Source organism: Apis mellifera, linkage group LG5 (genome assembly GCF_003254395.2).
Source record: "Apis mellifera strain DH4 linkage group LG5, Amel_HAv3.1, whole genome shotgun sequence".
Lineage (NCBI taxonomy): Eukaryota > Metazoa > Arthropoda > Insecta > Hymenoptera > Apidae > Apis > Apis mellifera.
Genome location: NC_037642.1, coordinates 1740490 through 1754757, shown reverse-complemented (window position 1 = coordinate 1754757; position 14268 = coordinate 1740490). Strand labels below are relative to the sequence as shown.

The 14268-nt window shown below is 32.8% G+C and overlaps 1 protein-coding gene across 7 annotated transcripts in view; it reads right to left on the bottom strand.

Moving 5' to 3' along the window:
• Nucleotides 1–4275: 4275 nt before the first annotated feature.
• LOC408822 overlaps nt 4276–14268 on the bottom strand; it is a 698419-nt gene continuing 688426 nt past the window's right edge. For 4 of the 7 annotated variants that reach the window (XM_026440819.1, XM_026440818.1, XM_026440820.1 and 1 more), the window contains one exon: nt 4276–13727. In XM_026440819.1, the coding sequence (XP_026296604.1) occupies nt 13406–13727 (322 nt within the window). In that variant the 3' untranslated portion in view covers nt 4276–13405. The remainder of the gene's footprint in view (nt 13728–14268) is intronic. The other 3 variants (XM_026440821.1, XM_026440823.1, XM_026440824.1) reach the window with 2 other exon arrangements.

Sequence of the window (14268 nt, the reverse complement as noted above, 5' to 3'; positions counted from 1 at the left end):
ATATACGCATACATTTCGAGTAATTAATAACGAAAGGGTTAAACATTATTACAATTTGATTACAATCATTGTCTGTTACTTTTTTGATATTTTGCAAAAAAGATTATTAAGGTACGAGCGTAGATTAATATACACTACAATGCGTCGCAATATTTTATGCATAAAGATTTTTGATCAATGATACAGCTACATAATTCACGTGTATGATTGTTCTTTAAGCCTTTCATAAATCAGCACAATCGCAGTTACAGAAATTATCTCTAAAGACACAATAAGTACTCTGTGAATAGAGAAAACAGTATTGAGTCATATTTCATTCGTTTTGTTTTCAAGAATTTCCATGTGTCAATCTTTTTTTTTTTTCCCCAAACAATACTTCGTTTATTAAAGATCGACATATTTTTAATTCCAAACATTTTCTTCTTCTTCTTCTTCTTCTTCTTCTAATTTCTGGATTCGCCTAAGGCGACCAATTATTATTACTACAATCTTAAATTTATTCTCTCTCGAAAGAAAACAAGTAAACAAGTACAAAATATTTCATATTTCTCTCGAGTAAATCGAAGTTCTTCTTCTAAAACACGTGAATCGCGGAAACTGCGACTAGTGACTCTGTTCGTTTTTCTCAGGAAAAATCTTAGCGACGTATTTATATGTATATATATGTATACACATATATATATATACATATATTAAGTCTATTACAACCGTTTTGTAAAGCTTACGATTAAGCCAGTGTCTACAAGAGATTCAAGATGAAGAAGAAAAGTCTTCGCAAGATCGACAATAGTTCTAACTAAGCGGATACGAAGATGCACATACACACACATATACATATATTATATATTTAAGATGCACGTTGAAAAAATCTCTTTATTGGCACTTTGATATCGGAATTTGATTCTTCGAAGTAAGTATACATCTTATTGTATTTAAAAATTTTTTTAATCCTTCTCCCTTTAAAAAACATGTACGATTACATCTCATCCAAAAGTAGAGCAAGAAGCACCGTGCCTCGTATCCGCTTTTCATAGAGATACATTACAGATATCTAAAGAGAAGAAACATAAGGAAGAGACGAGCAGGGTTACAGAAGAGTGACGAAGAGGCGCAATTACTTCGATTTCCTTACGAATTAATATACTTTTCATTCACGCTTCTCATTCGCACACAGGGAACACGGCACGCGCGTATTTAAGGACTAACTAAATAACAGGATTGTCTGCTTAAGGGGTTTCTCATCCGATTCGATGCATCCATGAGGCAGTCGATCGAATTTTCGTTATCGATCGAAATTTCGATTCTTCCAATAATCTTTCAAATAATTTCGAACAATTCCTCGCAGCTACGATTCCATTTTGAGCGCGTCATGGATGCAGAACTCCCTCGGCCACGACACTTTTCCTATCTATCGAGATCTACTATGTACATCAATTCCTTTTAGACATAGCTAATGTTTCGTTCCTCGTCGTCAATAATATAAGATTTAAAAAGATTATTTATTACGTTATCAGAGTGTGTACAGAACACGCCGGAAAGAAACATACGCGCATATATTCCTCCTTCTATTTCCTTTTTTTTTTTCCTTTTTCGTTTTTATGCATATCTCACACACATAGCGTATACACACGAATATACATACATGTACATACACACGCGAAGATACAACACAACTTGAATACTCCACTTCGGATCTAACGTCACTTTATCGTCGTCTATCGCAACACCAAACGATTCCCGCTACAAATGAAAAATTCCTCCCCTCCCTTCCCCTCCTTTTATTCATTCATTTCGATTCTTTTTATCTTTCCTTTTTTTTTTTTTTTTGACTAACAAGGGGATGGGCCCAGAGTGCACCAGAGGCAGGAGTGATTCTAAGCCTAACAACGATCTCGACGATATTTAACGCCATCGAGTCTTCGATCCTATTCTCATCCGTTTTCATTATATTGAAATCAGTTTTGCACGCGATACGATACCGGACGCTCGCCTCGCTTCTGGCCAACTTTCGTGAGAACGATCGCGGTATATGTGTACTGATCGCTGTACAAGCTCTTGGCTAAGTAATACGGAATCAAACATGCGAGAAAATTCATCATTTTTTGAAAAAAAATTTTCTTTTCATAATGATATTCAAGCTGTTGAAATTTAATCAATATATATATATATATATATATATATATATATATATATATATATATATATATATACATATATTTTTTTTCTTTGAAGAGTTTTATAAAAATTATTTTTACTCTTTAAAATAAATTTTTGTTCGGTAATTTACACTGTTGTTTTTTACTACGTGAAAAATTTTTTTCAAAAATTGCTACATATAACGAAACTCACAATGATTCAATATTTGGATTCAAATATTTTTTATACGGTGTAATGTAATACGATGTAAAAAAAATTTTTATTTCTTTGTTCTGAAACGACAATAGAAATTAAACGTTGATTATAGGATTATTTTTATAGAATATGCGATTGCAGAATTAACGACTCTTTATTTATATATTTATGAAATCAAGTTTTTTGTTTGGGGCAGTGAAAGTAGAAAATGAAGGTTTTCTTTTTTATTATACGTTGAGTAAAAAAGAAAAAGTAAATTTTAATTCACGATGATAATACCATCATACTTTGGCACATTGTTACAATCACGACTATGTTTATCTTATTTTTCATTTCTTAAATATCATAGAATTTTTTTTATGATATATCTTTAAAAAATATCGATTTGTATTTTAAAAAAACGAATATGGAGACATTCATTTTTTTTTTAAGTCGTTAAATCTGCAATAGAATTAATTCTGCTATGATTTTCGAATTTTTATTATATATATATATTCGAAAAATTATATTGCAAAGATTGTTGCAAAAAGAAAAATTGGTGTACTATGATAATGTTTCTTGATGTTATTAAAACTTATTGAGATATAAAATATCATAATGAGATGTGTATATATTTTGAAAATTATACTTGACTTATAAAAAAAACAAGAAAAAAGAAAAAGAATTTCAAAGCATTGCCAATAATTTTTTTATACTTTATATATAAATTCAAGAATTTTGTTTAAATAAAAGAGAAAATAATTCGAATATCATAGCATAATATATCACGATTAAAATTACTTTAGAAGCGGATATAATAATAATTCTAGCTATCGTTCGGAAAAATAAAAGGAAATTACAATTTCTCTCACTTCAAGAATCTTCGATTTCGTTCTCCTCTCTTCTTTTCGCTTATTTCTTCTTCTTCGTATCTCTTTCTTTCGCTCGTTCTCTCGTTTTCTCATTTCCTCTAATATCGTAGTTAAAAGTCAACGATTAGTTACCAGAACACAAGGCACTTGGCTTACACATCATACATATTTTTTATTCTTTTTTTTTTTTTTACTTTTTTTTTTTTTAAATCTTTTTCTTATTCGCTTGCTTTTGGTATAGCTCGGTGTTGGGATAGCTTGACGCAAGACGCTCTGCATACTTCGAGACACGAGACGACGATTGTATAGTTGTATAATCGACAGGAAATTGATTTACTATCAATTATTATTTACATTGAAATTTAAAAGAATAAAGCAAGTAAAATCGATGCTATATTTGTTCTCATTAAAAATTAATTATTAAGTAAAACGTTCTCAAGATTTTTTACACGAATAAAAGTACTAATTTCAACAGGAAACAGAGTAGTAGTAAGTTGTATTGATTCAATACGATTTACATTGCGCAAGAGATTATCCTACATTTTATTTTTCCCATAAAATTAAAATAATGAGTCATTCTTTCAAAGAAAAAATGTTTACCCAAAACATCAATTTATCTACAATTCAGCAACAATATATTCTGCAATATCGATTAAAATCGTACGTATCGTGGCTCGTCGTCGATTGCAGAATGCCTTGCGACAACATATGATGATGGAAATAACGCGCAACGATCACTCACAATACCAATAGAAGAAAATAGTCTATATATATATATTTATATAATATTTATCGCTGCAAATGTATATATATATATATATGTATATACATTAATCATGTACGACACAATAATAATGTATATATATATATATATATGCATACACACATTATATTATATCCATATGTTCATCATATTTATATATTATATCCATTTATAAACGATGGTTATATATATATATATATAGATCGTACATTACATTTGTGAGTATTAAAAACATCTTTCTTTCTTTCTCTCCGTTTCACGCTTGCCCCTATATATCCCGCGACATATTTATTTATTCGTCTTTCTACACTTTTTTTTTTCTCTTTTTTATTTAAACATTCTCGTGCACTCGTGAGCCAGGATTTTTCGCTTTTGCACGGACCAATCGAACGAACCAAGTGTCCGAATCGATCGTGAAAAAAACATTCCGATCGATTGATCCGCGAGAAATATATCGTCGACTTGTCTCTCGAGGCTCGTGGATCGTTTTCGAAATTTTTTTTCCAACCAGGGGATTCTCAATCCTGACGACAATTGAATCAGGATGATTCGTAAAGATCGATCGGGCGACGAGCACGAGAAGTCGACTCACAACCTGAAAAAATCGTTTCGTGTACGTTCGACGACACCGCCGGGAGCTTCACGTTGATGGCGAAAACCGAATAACGAAGTAAGCAATCGCCCCCCTCCCCTCCCCTCCCAAATATCACCCCTATGATTATTATTATTATTATCGCAACGAAGTCCCATCGCTCGCAGCTTTTCGAAGCTTCTATCATTTCTTCTTCTTCTTCTTCTTCTTCTTCTTCTTCATTTTGTTATTCTTACGCTTCATTTTGAACGAACAACATCGAGATTTAAACTGTGACCTATCGCGCCGCTTCCCTGCACATAATTAGCGTTCATAGTATATGTGAATATATATACATATATATATATTTATATATAAATAATTGTATATACATATATACATATATTCTCATATATCTATCGTATAATTAATTATTAATAATAATTAATAGTTAATAATAATAATGATAATAATAATGATAATAATAATAATAATATCGCCCTTTCATATTCAATATGTATATATATATATATATATATTTATATGTGTATATTAAATAAAATTGTATGTACGCAATATAATGTATAATCACTAGACCAATGTATTATATTAGTATCGCTCTTCGAACGTATAATACTGATGCACAGAAACTCGTCGCTCCGGCTAAGCTTTAACGCTTTGTCGCTTTCATCTTATCATCTCTCTTCCTTCCGCTCTTCGTTCGTTTCATCCACGCTTTCGCCGGATCTCACGAGCCCTTTGATTTCCTTGTCGACCGACATTTAATAAAAATCGTTAAACGCGCGCGACCGGAAATTCTCGTCGATCTGGCCCTCCATTTTTTCTCTCCCCTCCCTCATCCCCCCATTATATACTCATTATATTCACATTATTCACGCGGATATTATTCATCGTGTGTAGCACCTCGATCAAAGATTAATCTTCGTTAAAAATGACTTCGTAGTGAAAAAGCAAGCGGTTACATCATATGGAAAGAGATATTGTAATTAATAATAACGCGGCGAATATCGAAATTTTCACGAGGCCGTTTCGTTGGAATTGGACGAAAATCCATCGAAGAACAGAAAGAAATCGACGAGAATCGTTCGTGGAGATGCGCGCGTTTACGTTAGGATCGGCCGCGACGTTTGTGCCATTTCTTTTAACTTGGCCGAAGACCCAATGTGGTGGAGTCGTGTGTCGAGGGGTTTTCGAGGCCTCCTACTGGAGATGTGGAGGGAGGGGGAGAGTTCTTTCGTTCCTCTCCCCTCCGGGGAGAAAATCGGTTTAGATATATAGGCCTTTTTTCGATCGATTTTCGATCATTTTTCGTTGACGACTCGATACCACATCGCGCTTCAAATTGACTGAACTGTGTGTGTAAGTGTGTAGAAAGTCCCCGCCACGTGATTTTTTCTCACGAGCATGGATTTAGAATCCTTTTTTTTTTTTTTTTTTTTTTAATCGAGAAAGAATATTCGATAGAGAATAATTCTACGGAATACTAAGCTAAACTGGTATACGTATTCGCTAATCCGAAATTTGATGGAGAGATTAGAAAGAAGCAAGATTCGTACATTTATTGAAACGTCGGGTAAAACGAATAAGTAACATTGCTCGGATGAGAGAGGATCACGTGACGTTTCTTGTCTCTTCGATCCCTTAAAAATGGGATCTTTTATTCGGCCAGCTGTAGTTAGCGCACACGTCATCTAACACAATTAATAATATATTGTCCATATTGCTTATGGCACCAACTTTTGAGCGATATCATTGCAAATTTTTTGAATTTTTTTTTTTCTTCTTTTTTTTTTGTTTTTTTTTTTTTGTCTTTTTCTTTTCTCTTTTATAATTTTTGTTAAGAATCACGAGAGGTTCGACCGCGCCTTTCTTTTTTTTTTTCTTTTGTCACCGGCGAACGAAGCCGGCATCTTCAACTTCTTTATATTTTCCGCGAGTTTTGAGCAATAGAAGACAAATACAAGAGTCGGAGAGAGAACGGTGTTTCTTTTTTCTTTCTTTTATTGTTTTGTTTAAAAGACTAACCGTGACGAAGATATTTAATAATGTATTACATTACTACTCCTTACAGGTAAGAACTAGTTGAGCAGAGAAGTGGAAAAAACAACGACAGTGCGGACAACGACGTCCGCACCGATATTGCTACCGAGCACACATTTTCCTCTTTCACTCTATCGTTTTAATTATTGCGATAATAATAACCGTGCGATAGAAAATGTCCGCGTCACATGAATACTCTGGATTTTTCTTTTTTTTTCCTTCTTACGACGGCAAGAATCGTTTAAGGATTTCTAAGGAACGAGAATAATATTCATATCAACGAAAATCGAATAGGTTAGTTAACATTTTGTCATTGAAAGAAACCTAACCTTACAAATCGTCAGGAGAAAAAGGCAAAGAGACGATAGTTTCGTGGAAAAGAGATCAAAGATTTCTGATGCTTCGCGTTTTATTCGAATTTATTCTGTTTTTTTTTTCTTTCTTTTTCTTTCTCTTCTTTTATTCGTTTCGAATGGAATCGAATCGACCGACCAGTTTCTCATGTGAAACGCGACATTACGTATCCGTGGCTCCCCTACAGCTGACCATGCTTCGAATACATTTAAAAACACTATTAACAATACATTTCGTTTGTTTCTCCGTCGTAGTAAAAGTTATAATAGAGAATAGTGTATTATTATAACATCAAATAGAAGAGTATAAAGAACCATGCTGGCTTATAGAGATAGACATTAAAGTAGGTAATAGGTTAGAGGACAATAGATTACGATATCAATATAATAATCGAATAAATAACTTTTCACTTGTTTAAGAGTAGTTTTTTTTTTTTCTTGCATAAACGTTGATGATCATTTAGTAGACTTTTTTTTTTTTTTCTCTTTAATACAGTTATTTTGAGCACATTCCTCAGGTGTATAACCACGCTACACTTTCTTCGCCGAGTTGTACCAATATATTTTTCGCAACGTAATTCTCTTCGCCATTGCTTCAATTATATATATATATATATATTAAGACAATTTTATTATTTTCATTTTGCAAACATACGAGTTAAAGTGTAAAATAAATATTGATAAAATATTTTGACTAATTGAAACTTAATCATCGGATTCACAATAAACAATGGTAACGACAGAATTGAAAAGTTTGCTTAACACAACAGTTAAATTAACTAATGTAACGTAACATATATATATTATTATTAAATAATCTTGTACTTCACGACAAATTGCTCGAAGCTTCAAAATTAATCAGCGTGTTGTGAAAAAAAAAAAAAAAAGAAAGAAATTCGAACTTCTTTTTTTTTTGGAACGAGCTTAAATAATTATCGATAACGTCTAATATAATATTAAATAAAAAACGCATAACAATTTTGTCTTCTAATTAAGTTTTAAACTACACTTTCGCTAATGATTAATTTCACTCTAGTTAAACATGAACAGAATTAAAAATATAATCTTCTAAATTTAATTTAATCCATTGTATTCGTTTCGTTCATCGTCTTCATATCACTTTTAGCGCTGAAAAGAGGGGAAAAAAAAAAAAAAAAAAAAAATGAAAATCCATGTTAATCTATGATTCATTCTCGCTCGATGTTACCCACTAACTCGACTAATGGCAGTACAATATCGGTACAACTCACTAGTTGATGGCACGGGTCCGCCTATGTACAAATATGTAATACCATATACCACATACCATTTAAATACATCACATATTTATCATTTTTTTTTTTGTTATATATATATTCTTCATATAGATATATATATATATCATTCTTTTTTTTTTCTGTGACGTGGAGGGACTCGTTTGTACAATTCATGCATATCTTCGTTACTGTTTCATTGCTTCGTTTTATCGTTAACCTTTCCTCGATTTCTGAGTAATTCAGCCTCCAGAATTGCCTTACGCCTCTTAAATAAATCCAGAGTGTCGAACATTTTCTTTCTTTTTTTTCTTTTTCTTTTTTTTTTTGCGTTACGCGAGAAAGAACGAAAGAATAATTTCTTAAGTACATAATTTTATCTTATTAAGATTAGCTTAAAATAATTAATTAAATAATCCATATTTAAGTACAACGATATTATTTTGTCCTTTCCTTCCGTATATAAATTCGTAACACAATTTGACGAAATTATACAAAAAATTGTTGTAATGTGTTTGGTTCAGAAGTAGAAACGATCGAAATATTCGATTAGATTGTTTCAACATTGATTAACACTAGTCAACAATTGACTCTCTGGATTTTGGTTTTTTTTTTCAATATTAATATAGTTCGAATGCTTTCTTCCTCCTCCCCCATTCCATCTTTTTCTTTTTCTTTTTATTACTAACTACGTCACCTCGTTTCACCTCGAATCTCTCTAAGTCCGATTAAGAGTTAGATTACATACATATAATAAGAATTACAATTAGTAGAAACGTAGTTTCTGTAACAAGTGTATTGTCTTAAATGATATGTCTGCTAATTTTGTTTGCATTCGACTTATACACCGAACCTGTAGTCGGAATTCATATCAACAGTTTCACACCTTAAACTGAACTTATTTTTAAGACTCGAATCACCTAGGATCTTATTTAGTAATAGTAATTAATTATTAGATTTCTAGGATTACTATTCGATTTTATATTCCTCTCTTTTCTCCTCCCTCTCCCTACGTAATCATTTTTGCTACTCTGGAGGCCGTTCACTCAGAGTTTATAAAATCATCATCATCATCATGCTCATAAAAGAAGTATATCCATGGGCCGTAATTTATATCCGTTATCAGCGATTAAAAAATAAATACACGCAAAAATTTTAAACGACAAAATACCACTTCTGCTTCCTCCACCATCAAGATCCATTCTCGATCATTCGTGATAAAAATATCTCTCTTTAAACGAAACGTTTCGTTGCGTGTTCATGGAACATTTTATAGGTACTTAATGAAAATAAGGATCGATTTTTACTTGTTTGCGCGATTTTCTCGTTCGGAGAGATGATTTTTTTCTTTTCTTTTTCTTTCTTTCTTTCTTTAGATGGAATGGTGCCCTTGGTAATACGTCTTTCTTCTATCGATACGCAATTCTTGTCTGTAAATGAACGAATGGTGCGTGGCCGGAACGTTTTTTTTTATCGTTTTGAACAGCGCGTTTTACACGTTTCTCTTCTCTTTTTTTTTTCTTTTTCTTTTTGCCAGTGAATCAGAGGGTTGAAAGGGGTTGGAAAGGGAAAACATGGAAGAAACACAAGACACACACGCATAAAAGACACAGACGATTTCTCTCGTTAAGCTTGTTAAAAATTCAAAAATTCTTCGAATGTCGAACGTTGAACGGAGGTTTATCGCCATTTCTCTAGATCTTTCTCGCATTCGTATCTGTTACGCACGCCTATTTCTAACGTTCTTCGCCTGTATATTTTCGAACTAAAAAAAAAAAAGAAAGAAAAAAAAACATTGGAAAATTTAAAGCCATCGTTTCACACGAATCCTTATTTTCTTTCCATTTCTTTCATTCATCTTCTCCCTTTTTTTTTTTTGTTTCCCTTCAAAACTTGGCAGATTCTTTTAAAAGTATCCTCAGTCACTTTGCATCTCGTCTTTCTCTCTCGCATAGCTCCCCTTTTTACACGTGAAAAGTTTAAAAAGTTAAAATGTATATCGTGATTTTTTTTTTTCCTTTAATTTTCCTTTTTTAATGGTAAAAGTTAATAAGAAGAAGAGTGTTAACAATAACAATATCTTTAAGGTAGAGTTAGAGCAGCTACGATCGGCGGACAAACTCTTGAATAACAATCTACCAAGTTGTGTCGACGTGTGAATCGAACACGAATTGTGAAACATTGTACGAGGCTCGTTTCTTTCATTATTTCAATTGCTAAAACGATGTTCCTATATATACATATATATATACACGATATATATACTGAAAACAGACAACGAAATATAATTTAAAAGAAATATAACATTGAATTTTATTGTGATAACACTTGTGTTAACGATAAAATAATCGTTGAAATAATTATTCGAAATATATATATATACATATATATTTGAAAATGCTTATCAAATAAAATTCAAAGTATAAGAAAAGAGAAACAACCTGTCATCTTTTCATGTGATAATTTATAATCAAACAGAAACGATCATATTAAGGCACCTTACATACAGGAACATCGTTATTTTTATTCAAGATGAAATGATAAAGATAAGACTTGTGTCCAGCCGACACAAAAAGTTTGCCCCCAAGAGTCTCGGCCTCGTAGTCCCTAGTAAGGTAGAAAATCAAGCCAAGTATATATACTTTATTTATAATATATATCCCTCCTAAAACAACCTAAAACCTAGCCTACGTTATATTTTTTATTTTTGCGTTTAAAATTTCATTCAGAATTGTACATACAGACACTGACGTTTAGAATTATGTACAGGCATGTACACGGATTATGTACACATAGAGTTGATGATCTCTAACGTTTAATCATTATCGTTAGTCGAATAATAATCCTCTTCACTCCCCTTCTTTCGCTTCTCTCTCTCTCTCTTCTTTTCATTTCCATTCACATTTTAATAAATAAACGCTTTCTACCACGTGTCTGTTCGTTCGATGCGCGTATATATATATATATATATATATATATATATATGTATGTGTATATATACATATATATATGTATAATGTATTCATGGCTGTATATGTATATAATCAATTATGTTACAGTTCGATCGCGATCGAACGATCGATCGCGGACCGAAGTGAAACTTGAACAACGTATGTATCTCTCTCTCTCTCTCTCTCTCTCTCTCAGTTTCTTTCTCTCTTTCTTCTATGATAGAACTATATTTTGCCTAGGCTACGAATCGTTTTCAAATTACATCGATCTGTTTATACATATGTATAATATGTATATATATATATATATATATATATATATGTATATATATATATAATATATTAAAATTTATTCTGACACAAATATAGTTAATATATGTATATATATATATATTATATATATATTTAAGTAACAGAGGTAACAAAAATCTTGGGGAGCTTCAACAAATCTACGAACGTTTCCTCTTGACAATTGAGTCGCTTACTTATCGACATTTAAATACGCTAATTTAATTTTAAACTAAGTAGAACTAGAGCGAACGTGCAACAAGTCGTATTAATTTTAGAACGACGGATTCCGGTTCACGGATCATCATCTTTGCTTTTTTCTTAAAATAATAAACTTCGAAATTCTTCGATTTTTTTTTTCTTTTTTTTTAATTCTGATATTAGTCTTAAAATTAAAACAAATTTTGATCACGTCGCGTTCTTTTTATCTCCCATGAATGAAAATATTTTTTTACCATCTCTGGAGTAAATCTTCTCTAAAGTTCTCTTCTTTCAAGTTTTTGATTCGTTTGATGGATTAAATATTTCGATTCGTGAGCCGATTCCCGTGAGCGTATATTTTATATATATATATATATATATAATAAACGGAGAAGAATAAAGGAAAAGAAGAGGAAATGATCTGAAAGATTTAAAAAAAAAAAAAGAATGACAAGGAGGGCAACAGGTAACAGTTTTAATGTCTTGTGGCACAATCCAGGAAACATTTTACGTGCATATATATATATAGATATATATATATATATATATATATATATATATAGTCATAATAGGTACACATCGAAAACCACGAATAATCGTGACCAATTCCCCCATTCAACTTGTCCAATGAACTTTTACCCCCTGTTAATTAAAATCGAGAAAAATAAAAAAAGACTTGGAACAAACATCATCATCCGATGTATATATATTCGACGTTCGCGTTAAGAGTTCTAGGATATTTAATAGATTCATATTCGATATTATTACGATATCCTCTTCGTCAATAAAGAAGAAACGAAATTACAAAAAGAAAAAAAAAGACAAAGAAATAGACGGAAAGCTTGCACGTTCGATTATTATCCCATCGATCGATTTCGACGTTTCGTCCATTCCACGTTTTCTAAACACGAATAGAAGGACTTCCGTTACCCTGTCTCCTCGTTGAACAGAGCTTCGACTACGGCTGCGAAGTAGAACGCCCTCGAGGGATCTCTATCCCCGTTTCGTCTCTCTTCTGTTTAAATTTCTTCGAGGAAAAAAGAGAGAAAAAAAAAGAAGCTAGAATCGAATTTCTGGCCAGAGAGTTTGCTTTCTTTTCGATCAACGACGAGGATAGAGATACCTCGCGAGCTTCATCTTTCGATGCACTTTGCGTTTCGCACTTCTACATGTACATGTTTCGCGTAGGTATTTAATTTATGGTGTATGGCTGGCCTGGCTGCAGAGAACACGCGGGATTTCGCTTCGCTCAGGTCCATAGTGCGTATAAGAGGTATTTCTCGTTTTTATCTATTTATTTTTTTCTTTTTTTTATCATTATCCTTCGTCTCTAACTTCCTTCGTCTCCATCCATCCTTCCTTGGAACTATATAATATATATATATCTATCGTGGAAGTGTCCGTTTTACTTTATCTCGCCTAAAATCGTTTCTCGCCTGTGCCAGGAGGATCAGAGACACTTTTCGGTGGCTCTAATCGTGGACGACACTTGAGGGGGGGGGGGAGGTGGGGTGAGGGATCACTAATTCTTAACGTTTTTCTTCTCCTCCATCGTGCCGTCTGATCCGGCATGATCCTTCCGACGATATTCGTGAATCTTATCGTTCTCTTTTCATTCCCTTTCTTTCCTTTTCTATATATTCCTATATTTAGTAGTGCCTGTTTCTATTACACGTAGTTCGCGCGACCGTAAAATACTTTCCTACCGTACCGTTACAGCCTTCGTTAAGGTAACTTTAGTTGAACCGGCTGGGCATCGTCCTATGGTGGCCTGAACCGTGTCGGATTGTGCCATAAATGCGCTGGGTTCTGAGCGCCGGTGTCGCCGTTGCTGGGAGGCAGTTGCTGCTGATTGAAATCTTGGGCCTGTGATGAAACGCTGCTCGCTTGCTGTTGCTGCTGCTGTTGTTGCTGCGGTTGCTGCTGCTGTTGTTGACGCTGTTGCTGGATGGATTGTTGGGATTGTTGCGTCTTGGATTGCTGTTGGACAGGCCTCTTAGATTCCTGCCCCGTTGAATCGGGCGAGGGTACCGGCCTGTGGGATTTCATGTGCGCGCTTCTGCTTTTCACTTTGTTGAAAACTCTGCAATATAAATCGAATAGATCGCGTTAGATCAATGATCCTCCTTTCTCTCATCTTTTTTTTTCGACGGATCATAGTAGATTAAGAGATGAATCACACGATGCTTTGGCTCGGTACGTAGCATACAGACTATGCGAATCAAGGAAAAAGGGGGAACTATTGCGATATTTGATCGATGTTGATAATAGATCCCAGATAGCACAAGATTTCTTTTTTTTTTAATTTTTTAATTAACTCGAGATTCATAAATAATGGACTTGAAAATGATATATAATTCAATGAAACAGATTGTATCGTTTAAGTCTTAAAAGTCTAATACGTTATAAGATGGTGGCTATAATATTCAACAATTTTCATTTATTATTATTGTATTTATTGTGATAAATTATTGTGATATTAATCTTGGATTAATATTTATTCTACGATATGAATTTAAAGATATTTTCAAGATTTATATATCATAAAACGTTCAAAATGTATCTCTGGTGCTATCTGGGTTTGGTGAAAAGGGGAATTTCACATATTTTTGTCTCATTAATCT